Below are 12,774 nucleotides of genomic sequence, written 5' to 3' on the forward strand. Positions count from 1 at the left end.
CCACTAGTAACCAATGATACCGTTTTATGTGCATCAGCCGTATGGTTTGGCGTACAACACAGCGAAGAACGAAGAGTGCGGATCCAACCGAATGCCAGCCAACCATTACAGGGGCAGTCATTGGTGGATCACCGATGCTCGCTAACCTTAAAACCATAAATATATTTTTCACACTCTGCTGCAAAAATTCCTTGAGCTTATGATAGTGAGTAAGCAGTAGCTCTGCAGTGTTTTCACTTGGAATGTTTCCTGCTGCGAAGGAAAAAGAACTGGCACGCATCGGACCTGCATGCACACTGAAGACAGTAGACTCCAATTATTGATCTATTTTACAGTGGCTAGAAACATGTTATATTGCAAAGAACGTTTTACTTAATTATACCCTTTATTGCAACTGTGATAAACAACAACACTAATTTCAAGTTTGACCTTTATTCAAGTTTGACAACCTAACACAATTACTCATAGGTGTCATTCTTCACAAAGAACTGCATAGACCCCCCTCCCATCCCAAGACAGGTTGTAAAGTCTGCTGTAACAAAGCATGTCGTAATTAACAAGCCATAAGATGCATTAGTGTATTGTTCTTTCAGGGATTTGATCTGTGAATGACTGGATGATGAGAAACCGGCTCCTGCTTTGTAATGCTCATCTCCCACCATTAAACCATTTTCTTTTTTAAGGATTCTTGATTTCATTTTTTTTTCTCAAAACAACTCAAAAAGGGATCTGGACAGATGGGAGATAAATATATTAAATGAAGACAGTAAAAACAATACTAGGGCATACAGCTCAAGGAATTGTCATGTTTATAAATAGTTTTTAATGAAATCCATATGTTAAATTCAAGTTTCTATTCTATTATATTCTATTCTATTCTAGATTATTCATTACCATTCAAGTATCCGTATTCCGTATTAGTCACGTATGTGGAAGCCAAGTATAAAAAAGCGTTATTACCCAACTTGAACTCTGACTGGTAAATGACAGCCTAGCATCCCTTCCGCCGTGACGTGTGGAGCCTGTGGAGTCTCAACTGAGACATAGTGCACTTAAAATGGGGACAGCTTTTTGTAAAATTGACAAATATATTTAAAAAAATGTGTGTGTGTGTGTGTGTGTGTGTGTGTGTGTGTGTGTGTGTGTGTGTGTGTGTGTGTGTGTGCCTGCCTGCGTGCGTGCGTGCGACTGCGTGTGTGTGTTTGCCTGTGTGTGAGTGTGCGTGCGTACTGCATGTGTGTCTGTGCGTGCGTGCGTGCGTGCGTGCGTGTCTGTGTGTGTGTGTGTGTGTGTGTGTGTGTGTGTGTGTGTGTGTGTGTGTGTGTGTGTGTGTGTGTGTGCCTGCGGCTCGGGGGCTTCTGCACACATGGCGCTGCCTCTCGGGGGTCCTCCCTCACTATAAAATACTCCGACGCAGCGGCTTTCACTACACCGCTAAGGACACTCCTCTCGCTCTCATTGGGCAGTTCCCCCACTGTGGATGCGGGCGGCCCCACTGAACTTATAACTATAACCCTTGCCCAGTCTTCAGGTTGTCGAACTATCTTCCTTCTCTTATTCAGAATTAAATTATAGAAACACTGCACGTTGGAACAATCGTCTTACTACATCTGTCGCTCAGGACAACCGAGGCTATACAGTAAAAGAGTCATAGCCTCGAAGAGACGCGCCCATTGTTTAGAGTGATTGGCGCGCAGAACGTAATAGGCTATGATGTTGATGTTTGACCAAGTGCTCAGTAGCAGTCTTCCATGAGTGTTGCGTGTCAGTGTCTGTCATCCTGTGCAAGTAACCAGAGTAATGGAACACGTTCCTACCGCGCCACCGGCAACGTGTCCACGCAGGTCCAGCATGGACAGATCAGAAGCGGTACCTCTCGGGATTTATTCGACTCCGATTCAGGACATAATCAAAATGGAAATCCCTATTTACAAGTTGAAAGAGGCATTTGAAAGCCAGAAAGAGATAGAAACCTCATCAAACGTGTACGAGAACCCCAAAGCAGACCCTGAACACGCGTGTTGCTGCAGCTGTGTCTCTCGCCTGTCCAAGTGGGTGCCGAAGGTCTACCAGGATGAGATAATCCACATCCTGAAGCTGGCTGGACCGGTGGTAAGGTTCTTTAAGACACTATCATTTGCTCTGTAAAACCAGGCTGAATCGTATAATTATTATTTTTATAATTTTTTTTTGTATTTTTAACTAACAATACGACCTCGTTTACTGTCTGGGATTGAAAGAAAATTAGGGATTTCTTCATTGTGAAACTACTATTAAAATCAAGTTTATTGTTTAAACGTTGTTGGTTAACTGTTTGATGATGATCTAATTTCGCGCTGTCATGCTCATTGGCCAAAACGGGCCTAATTGTTTCTAAACTAATAATGATGAAACGTTTCTTTTGGACAATAATATCATTTGCTCTGTAGAACCGGCTAAATCGTTTAATTATATAGGCCTATATATATTTCTTTCTTTTTTTTTCTTTTTCTTTTTAACTAACAATACGACCTCGTTTACTGTCTGGGATCGAAAGAAAAGGAGGGATTTCTTCATCGTGAAACTACTATTAAAATCAAGTTTACCTTGTTGGTTAAATAGGGCATACTTGTTTCTAAACTAATAATGATGCAACGTTTTCCTTGTAGATGGTGTCTCAGATGATGGTGTTCCTCATCAGCTTTGTCAGCACAGTGTTCTGTGGTCACATGGGGAAGACAGAGCTGGCCGGCGTGGCCTTATCCATCGCGGTGAGATTGTTTTAGTATCTGTATGTGTTAATCCCATAGGTTAATCCCTCATTCCGTGTTATTCCATTCTGAACACGATTGTCATTGGAAACAAAGTTGTTGCGGTGTAGTAATACTATGGCACCTGTCTCTGCCCACTCATTGGTGCCCGACAAAGACCTTTTATATCACCAGGTTATTATGAACCCAATGGGCCATTTCAAGGGCACAGATTAAACATCATACTGCAATTACAAAGGAAGGCCGGCCCACAGACACCCTGGAAATCATTGATTCATCGTGATGTTGGTTCAAGGAACCACAAAAGTGATGTTTAACCAGAGTGACCCGAATCCTACATTTTCTAGATCATGTTTTCTGCGTTGAGCAGACTCATAGCATGTAGTTCTATCGCATGACTTGATACTTCACCCTAACACCTTTTCTATTGATTCCAGGTGATCAATATCACCGGTATTTCCATTGGCAGCGGTATGGCGTCGGCCTGTGATACGCTCATCTCCCAGGTACTATATCCACTACACAGCGACATGTGGCTGAAAAAATAGAGAGCAGGTTGGCTGGTAACCGGAAGGTTGCTAGTTCGAGCCCCGGCTCTTCCTAGCGGAGTGTGGAGGTGTCCCTGAGCAAAACACCTCACCCTGACTGCTAGCGACGAGCTGGCTGTTGCTTTGCATGGCAGACACCGTCGTCGGTGTATGGGTGAATATTAGGCAATATTATAAAGCGCTTTGCCTGACCACTGGTTAGAAAAGCGCTATATAACCGCAGTCCGTGTATCAACTACAACGCCTATTCTTCAGTTCACATCCTTCACCTAACAACCGGATATCCCGACCCACGGAAACGGGCACAAACAACAGCGTTCACACTGTTTACGCTGGGATCCAGTTTGTTTTCTTGTCCCTGGACCCCCGTGGTGTGAGAGGGTGTGATGGCAGTTGACCTCAGCTCTGCCCGGTGTGGTGTTGCGGTCTCGGTGCTCTTCCTCTGCAGACCTACGGGAGCGGGAACCTGAGGCGGGTGGGAGTGATCCTTCAGCGGGGCATTCTGATACTGCTGCTGACCTGCTTCCCCTGCTGGGCCCTGCTGGTCAACACCGAGCCCATACTCCTGCTGGTGAAGATGAGCCCGGAAGTAGCCAGGTTAGCCGCTCGCTAAAGGCTCTGCTTGAAGCCTGATTAGCCTAGCTTTCTTATGGAGTTTGAGTCAATGGGCTGAGTTTTCTACCTGAAAGGTGCCCCGGCCGATTCTTAATAAACATCACAGAACATAATCTCCCATTAACAATCACATTAGAAAACAGAATCATAATTTGATTGATTCATATATTTTTTATTAGCATGTACACTTAGCTTGACTGTCCATACATTTACATTTAGGGCGTTTAGCAGCTGTTTTATCCAAAGCGGCTTACAATAAGTACATTTGTCAGAAGAAGGACAAACAACAATGTATCGCTGTCGGTACAGTGAGGATGTTCATAGAACCAAGTTCCAAGCGCTGACATTCGTTAGGTTAACGCATTCCCTGTACACAACAAAGATAGCTAGGATAAGACGCGACATAATGCTAAGTACTATTTTTAAGTGCACGGATGTACAATATACAATAAGTGAGTACATTAAGTGCCAGGACGTATAACATACAATAAGTGTGTAGGAGGGGTGTGTGTGGGAGTTGGGTAACTTCACAGAACATAAAATAAAACAGAATCACAATTAGATTGATTAATATCTCTTTAATTAACGTGTACACTAAACTTGACTGTAAATACCACATTATAATAATAGTGCCACACTGAAGTTTCCAAAAGAATAAATGGCATTCTCGCTGAAGGATTGCTCTATGCTTGCTCGAGGGTGAATGATTCTTACTCGCGTTTCACTTTTTTACTTTCCCACCGACCCCCTGAAGACTCTCACAGTTCTACGTGCAGATATTCATGCCTGCCCTTCCGGTAAGCCCTGCATTCCTCTTAATGTCAGAGTCTTCACTTGGCTCCTTCCACTCTCATTACAGACCTATAAACCTGTTCAGTGATTTGGCTCCTGATTTATATCCTCCATCTTGTCTTTCTAGGCTGCCTTCATGTACCAACTACAGGCCCGCTATCTTCAGAATATGGTACGCAGTTTGAACACAAAGCACTGGTTTTATATGCGTTGTTTTGATATTCATGGTGTTTTATTATTGCGGTCGTAGGGTATTATATGGCCCCAAGTGATAACGGGACTTATAGGAAACATTCTCAACGCCGTCATCAACTATGTCTTCCTCTTCCCTCTTGATATGGGTGTCGGGTGAGTGTTCACATCAGTGTAGATCTTTAATAATGACATATAATAATAAAAGTAACATCCAACAACCAAATTGCCTTGATGGAAGTATCACTTTCCAATCCTCAACAACATACATTTTGAGTTTTCATCACCTCCGCAGAATGAACAAAAGTCTGTAGATGAACCTCAAACACTCTCTGCCTTCCCCTCTGTGTCTCTAACATCTGCCTGTTGCTCCCCTTCTTCAACACAGTGGCTCTGCAGTGGCCAACGTGATCTCCCAGTACGTGCTGGCCGTGTCCCTCTTCGTCTACATTAACTGCAGGGGACTACACAAGACCACATGGGGAGGTGAGCTGTTTGGCCCTTTTCTGGCTGAGACTTCACTGACTTGATTCGATCATTTCGGAGGGAGAAAGCCAGAGATGGCGGTTTAACATGGTTATTATGCTATAATAAGAGTTGTCCTGTGTATCGAAGGGTTTTTGTAGATAATCCTGAAGTACACTCCTGTATTAATTACTGCTCTCTTAGGAATCCCTCATGTCAAAGGTTTGGAGCTGTTGTTCCACTCTTTTCTGGTGCGAGTACCAACAGCAGACCAACTTCTGACAACAGGGAGCACTATACAATCTCCCACGGGGTACATCAGATGTCCCAAGCCATTGTGTAGGTCACATACGATACAGAGCAGAACCACATCAGGTGTAGGCTGGTGGTGGTCGAGGGTGAATTCTGCCCAGCACGCTTAACTTTGCAGAGTGGTTGCGATAGAAGGTCTTAAATTGAGCAGTGCACGTGCATTAGATTGGACCGCGTTAGCTGTCGGTTGATAGGGGGCACATGACTAGAGGGTGTAATGTGATGTACATTCGGAGCTTGGCGTTTATCGAATCTAACTCTTGGGTCTTTGATTTGTTGTTCAAAGTGTTTTCGTTTTGAACCTTACCCTGTTTAATGTTTGACAGAGCTTGATAAAATCAATAATGTAACTCTAACTCTAGTGATGCTTCTCTGGAGACAAGGTGACATCCTTCCCTGCAAAGTAATGCTTGATTTGACAGCACAATGATTGTATCATTGTGCTGTCAAATCAAACCAGTAAATCATTACTGAAGTATCCTAGCCATCTTTGTTTTATTTGGGGAATGGGTTAATCTAGCAAATGTAAGTGCAAGTGTAAGTTTCTATGAACTAGTTCCTTACTATACCGAAATCGTTGTACTGTTGCCCTTGCTTCTGACAAATTTCCATATTAAGTCGCTTTGGATAAAAGCGTCTGCTAAATGTAAATGGAAAGTATAAAATCTGTATTTCTCCCTGAGCAAAATTATTGTTAAAAGAGGTTGGTACATAATCTTAGACTTAGTTTAGTTGTAGTTATTCTTTCTCCCATCCAAAACAACCTACTTGACCCTTTCAGTCTATTTGTGTACATGGCCGACCCTTGTGGGTTACAGGTTGGTCCCAGGAATGTCTGCAGGAATGGGGTCCCTTCATCAAGCTGGCCATTCCCAGCATGCTCATGCTGTGCCTGGAGTGGTGGGTCTTCGAGCTGGGAGGGTTCCTGGCCGGCCTCATCAGTGAGCAGGAGCTGGGAGCTCAGTCAATCGTTTACGAACTGGCGACGTTGGCTTACATGGTGATTCCAGTGAAGCATTACTTCTTTCGCGAATCAGCATGACACAGCTTTTGTTGTACCTCGGTCCACCTGGGCCTAGCTCAGGGATGAGTGGCAAGTCACCAAAATTGATCAAATCTCAATAAAGCAAATAATTACGTATAATATATATATATATATATATATATATATATATATATATATATATATATATATATGTTAAAAGGAAAATCAAGATGGGCTGTGATTTAAACCCACCCATACCTGCTGTATTCTAGCAGTAATGAAGCTGCGTTGCATGCAAAGAAATTAGTAAAATGTTCACGATCCAATTTACACACACTGGATGTATAAATATGTCCTGTGTTTCCACAGTTCCCTCTGGGATTCGCGGTGGCGGCCAGTGTGCGTGTTGGGAACGCTCTGGGTGCTGGGAAAGTAGAGCAGGCCAAGCTGACCAGCAAGGTGGCCATCGTCTGTGCAAGTACGTCCGGCTAAAGTACTTTATGAGGGTGTCTGGATTCTCTTCACTGAAAGATTCTGCTGATTGGTCTATTCTGCAGTGTTCTTTTTGGGCCCACTGGGGCCTATGGGAGTTTCTCCTGGCTTATTGAGTTCTTAAACAACCTTATTTATGGTGTCTGTACCTCACCATGCGTTAAATGAGCTTGTGTAGCGAGTGGGGCGGTGAGGATGGGATAAAGTCTAGGGGGGAGAGAGGACCGACAACGCCACCAGGGGAATTACACCCCTGGAAATAAAGTATAATAAAAGAGATGTAACTTGTGTGTGTTAAATAATATTAACAATGCTGATAAGGCAAACAGATTCGTTTAACTGATAGACAGACGGGGATTCAAAATAAACCAAATCTTTATTACAAACAGCTAAAACTAATTTATATCTAAAAGTCACAATATCTAAAATAGCAGTCCCAAACTTAAACAAAACCAACCAGACTAAAGCTGAGGCCAACTGCTGAGAGGCAAACTACGCCGAGGAGTGCCAAGGGGTGCTACCAGTCACCACAAGTGCCTCACATCAACAGTCACTACACACTAAAGTTGGTGAAAAACGTGTTAAATCACTGCTTTAAATTCACATGCAAGTGACGGGACCTCACCAGGGGTGCCTAGCCTCCTCACAGTTTGGCACCCAGCTCCAGCCTAAATAAACAATAACTATTAAAACATCAATCAAAACAAACATTTAACCCCCAGTTGGTTCGATAAATACTCAAAACAAAACAATAAGGCAAAGCAAAACAGGGCAAAACAGCAGCAAGTGAACCTACAAAATGGAGGAAAATATAATTAAGTACAGCTCACTATGCTGCATACGTAGATCAATTGGTGTGGCCTACAAACTACTCACCACCACAGGTTTAGGGGTAAGCATGAAAGTCACTCGGTCACAGGGGGATATCCTAAAGATGGTCACCAGCCACAGCAGAGACAAAGCCATACTGAGGCACATCACACCTGCTTTATATAAGGGGCTTGATTAGGGGACTGGGCCATTTCCATGCCGTGTTCAAGAGCACTATGTTCAACACTGTTTAGAAATGCTTCTACATTGCTACACTTGCATTACGCTGCGACCAGGGAATTTGTAGTTGATAGAAGTGTGCAAAGTATACACAAAATGAACCCCAAACTGCTAGAACAAAGCCAAAGTTTACCGTTATTATGTTGCAACCTTCCTTTGATTACGTGTTATACATTTATTTTAAATGTCAATCTTAACTTCCAAATTGTAAGATAGTGTTTACAGAATATAACTAAATATGAATGCTGAATTACCCCCCGTTAAGTGTCTCATAACATGTTGTTCATCAAAGTATCCAATACTTTCATAGCTTAACTAACATTTGATTTCTTGCTACAGTGATAGTCTCTGTTTTCGTTGGGGCTACTCTTGGTATCCCAAAAGATTACGTTGGCTACATTTTCACCAAGGATCGGTAAGTACGAAGAACCTTAACCGTGTTCAAAGGTACTAGGTGCTGAATCCTTACACCTGCTTCTACCTTCCAATGTACCATAATTGTAGGGCTGTTGCAAATAGGTGTTGGACTCATAAGCACGACTTGTGTCGACAGGCAGGTAGAATCAGAAAGTGTGGTCTTTACTGGAGGCAATGGTTCGGTACACGCGCGGGCAGTGGTAATCAGGGCAAAGGTACAAAAAAGGCGACAGAAGAGTCGAGGGGTTGATGCGGTTGAGCGGATATTTAATGGATCACTGGGAGAATAATGCCGGGACGCTCGACATGGAGGTACTCGGACTAACTGTAACAGAAGGAGGGAAACACATTGACTTAAATCCACTAGTAGGGGAGAGGTAATGAGGGACAGGTGAAAACAATTAACGTGACACGGAACACTGGCAGCATGGGACGTGACAATAACCCTACTCACTCTCTATGTTGTAGAGGGCGTAGCTCAATTATAGCAGCTTACAGTACAAGATTTCATAACATAACCAGGAATACTTGACCTTATTATAGTGAACCATAACATAACCAGGAGTCTTTGGCCTTATGATAGTGAACGATAACATAACCAGGAGATGTTTGACCTTATGATAGTGAATGTATTGGATTTTGTTATTTAGTCCAAAATCCAATGCCACCATTCTTCTCAATGCACCTTTACTCAATACATTTGTACTGTGTTTCCGCATCGTCGCCACCAGCTAACAGAACTCTCTCTCTTTGCTTGTATCCATAGAGGCATTATTGACCGGGTCGCTGACGTCATGATCATATACAGTTTCTTTCACCTGATCGACTGCATAGCGGTGAGGAACGGACTCTCTCAACACAGGAGCCACAAGGCTCAGCCAATCGGAGGGTCCCGCTGTCCTTTCCTTCCGTCATGTGTCCTTACATTTACATTCAGGGCATTGAGCAGACGCTTTTTATCCAAAGCGACTTACAATAAGTACATTTGTCAGAAGAAAGAGAAAACAACAATATAGTGCTGTCGGTATAGTACGTATGTTCATAGAAACAAGTGCCAAGCACTAACAATGGTTAGGTTAACCTATTCCCTGTATACAACAAAGAAGGCTAGCATAAGATGCTAAGTACTATTTTTGTAGTGCAAGGACGTACAACATACAATAAGGGCATAAGAGGGGTGTGTGTGTATGGGGGGGGGGGGGGGGGGGGTAAGGTGTCCTGTGCACAGTATGTTGATGGCGTGGCGATCTGTGTTGTGTTTCCCACAGGGTGTGACGGGGGGTATAATCAGGGGGGCCGGGAAGCAAAGCATAGGTGCCCTCTGTAACTTTGTGGGCTACTATATCATCGGCTTCCCCATCGGGGTGTCCCTGATGTTCGCCGCTCACATGGGCATCGTGGGTAAGTGGGAAGAAACTGCAACACACCCGCCGATCCAACCATCCAATCATAGGCCCAATCCCATTTCTACCCCTTACCCCTTACCCCTTCCCCTTACCCCTCCCCCTTGTTTTGAAGGGGTAAGGGGAAGGGGTAAGGGGTAGAAATGGGATTGGGCCTATGATTCAACCTGTGATGACACAAAGGAACATTCTCTCAAGGTTTCTTTTTTCCCGTTGCCTCACTTTCAGGACTGTGGACGGGACTTTTGTTTTGCGTGGCGATACAGGCCGTCTTCTTTCTGATTTTCCTGTCTAAACTGAACTGGCAGAAGGCCAGCGATGAGGTGAGGTTGTAGAGCCGGACTGAAGCTATCAGCATATTACCCCCCCCCCCCCCAAAAAATTACTACTGCAGTGTACACTGAAACGGCTGTTCTGGCATGCTGTTATGCATGTTGAAGCCGCTGCTCTTAGATGCATGTCGAATTCGCTGTTCTGACATGATTTGTGAAACCGCCGTTCTTACCTACATGGTGAACACGGCTGTTCTTACATGATTGGTAAAACCGCTGTTACACATGCAGTTACCTACATGCAGTTACCTACATGCAGACATGCCCGGTGAGACCACTCTTATGACGTTCATGTTGAAACCCTGTTCTTGACGTCAATGAACAGGCACTCGTGAGGGCTGGAGTCCAGAGAGTGGAAATAAAGGACGAGATCGAGATGGAACATGAAGGTAATCAAAGACATCTCGTTGTTTTGTCCGTCTGACTCTTAGTGAAGCAGCTTATACACGGCAACGTACAACTCTTTTTGCTTTGATTTTTCTAACGACGCCGTTCAAATTTGGCAACCGTGCGTTCCTTGTTCAGATGTAGGCCCGGGAGCCCCCCAGCTCAGTCTGAGCCCGGAGGAGGGGGAGACGGTACCGACCCCGGACATCAAGGTGGGCGGGGCCACCACGGTGGGCGTGGTACTGACCGGCAGACAGCTGATTCTACGCCGCGGTCTGACCCTGCTGCTCGCCGTCTCCTCTTCGGTGGTTGCAGTCCCCCTGAAGTATCTGTTTGTTTCCCTGCTCCGATAGTTGCAACCACAACAACAACTACTTTCTGCTTCTGATCCTATAGGGGTGTGTGTGTGTGTGTGTGTGTGTGTGTGTGTGTGTGTGTGTGTGTGTGTGTGTGTGTGTGTGTGTGTGTGTGTGTGTGTGTGTGTGTGTGTGTGTGTGTGTGTGTGTGTGGAGACAGACATTTATGGTGGAAGTCCAAGTCTGGATTGAGTTTTTTGACTAACATACTCAAACAACATCATCCATGAACGGTAATTTTGTTTTACATCTGAACGTGCCATACCCAAATAAAACATCAAAATTCCAGCGTTCTATTCTCTCGCCAGTTGAGGGATGCCTCTATTTATATGGGGCTAATTTGTGACGCTATGGAAACGCCCTGGACAATGTTTTACCAAACGGCCCCTAGATGGTGCTAGAGCACAAGGCAAATGCAATTGCCGGTGAGCGAAGACCATGACGTGAATGCAATTCCTCAATTAATATTTATCGTAAAGTTGGTTAACACAATTTGCATAAAGCCAGAGTAAATTCCCAACCTGTTAGTCTGTTGGGCTTCTTGTTGCACATATTTGAGGTAGCCTAGTAACTGAATTGAAGGTTCAAATCATTATTTTTCACTCTGCACTTTGTTCTATATGTCACATTGTGATACTTTGTCATACATTTCGCGTTTCAATTCACTAACTTTAGTTGCATTACATTTATGTTTACCGTTTCACAGCAGCTAAGGGAAATGTGTAGTTTCTCTCATGAGTCGGTGATCGGGTTGGTGATCTTTTAATCTCTTAATAAAATATATAAATCTACCAACCATTTGTTCTGGTTCCTGTAGCGAATCTGCCTGCTGTCTGTCCGCAGCTAAATGCAGCACTGCAGAATTGTTGTAGTAAACGGCTATTGATTGCTTTGACTTTCCCCAGACTGACCTGTGATAAAAGCACCTGCTAAATTATGTAATTGTTAATCAAATGTAATGTATTTTTTTAATCCAATGAAGTAGGCAAATTGTCATCTCTCTATTGATGCATATAAATTATTTAATTCAGCAAATAATGTTTCCTTCTCAGGGGGAGAGAGAGTGAGAGGCCACACGTTCAAATAGATGTTATATGACTCGCTCTATCGGAAATATGCTCTCAGCATTATTTTTGTGTTTGTGTGGCGCGAGCTGTCAGTATTGAATATGTTCAAATGTGGTCGACTACTAGTACTTTCTAGGCCCTTGAGAGTATTAGGGGGAGTGCTGAGCTATGCAGGTGCCACGCCACCCACAGCATTACACTGTTCTGTGTGCCACTGGTAAAATGATAATTTGCTTGCGTTGCTATGAACATAACATGAACGACAGATAATATAACTTATGTGAATTTTATGAAATTATTGTAAAAATCACTATAAGTGTTAGCTACAATCATACCAGAATTGATCATGACAGGAGACTATATGGGATCCATTGAGGATGTGGGATTTTTTGTAGTGTAGATAGGTTGTTGTAGGCTACTGCATGTATGTTTATATGTGTTGTTATTTATTTTAAGTAGAACCCAGAAAGAATAGCGACCGCAGCTGTGGAAGCTAATTGGGATCTGAATAAAGATAAAGGATTATCTTACATTTCTAACGGATCAGGAAATATATGAACGTTTGTTCTCTGCTATGAGCTCCGCAGGTTGTCCATGATGTAAATGCATGC

General features: G+C 43.5%; 1 protein-coding gene across 1 annotated transcript; it reads left to right on the top strand.

The window, feature by feature from the left end:
- Positions 1-1,444: 1,444 nt before the first annotated feature.
- Positions 1,445-12,263, top strand: LOC130379854 (multidrug and toxin extrusion protein 1-like). Its single transcript, XM_056586966.1, has 16 exons — positions 1,445-2,112; positions 2,649-2,750; positions 3,188-3,256; positions 3,747-3,895; positions 4,668-4,710; positions 4,833-4,877; positions 4,956-5,053; positions 5,286-5,383; positions 6,493-6,674; positions 7,029-7,137; positions 8,541-8,616; positions 9,385-9,454; positions 9,887-10,019; positions 10,250-10,344; positions 10,679-10,742; positions 10,879-12,263. The coding sequence occupies exons 1-16, from the start codon at positions 1,801-1,803 to the stop codon at positions 11,091-11,093; spliced, it is 1,860 nt and encodes a 619-aa protein (XP_056442941.1). The 5' UTR covers positions 1,445-1,800; the 3' UTR covers positions 11,094-12,263.
- Positions 12,264-12,774: the final 511 nt, after the last annotated feature.

This window comes from Gadus chalcogrammus, chromosome 3 (assembly GCF_026213295.1).
Source record: "Gadus chalcogrammus isolate NIFS_2021 chromosome 3, NIFS_Gcha_1.0, whole genome shotgun sequence".
Classification (NCBI taxonomy): domain Eukaryota; kingdom Metazoa; phylum Chordata; class Actinopteri; order Gadiformes; family Gadidae; genus Gadus; species Gadus chalcogrammus.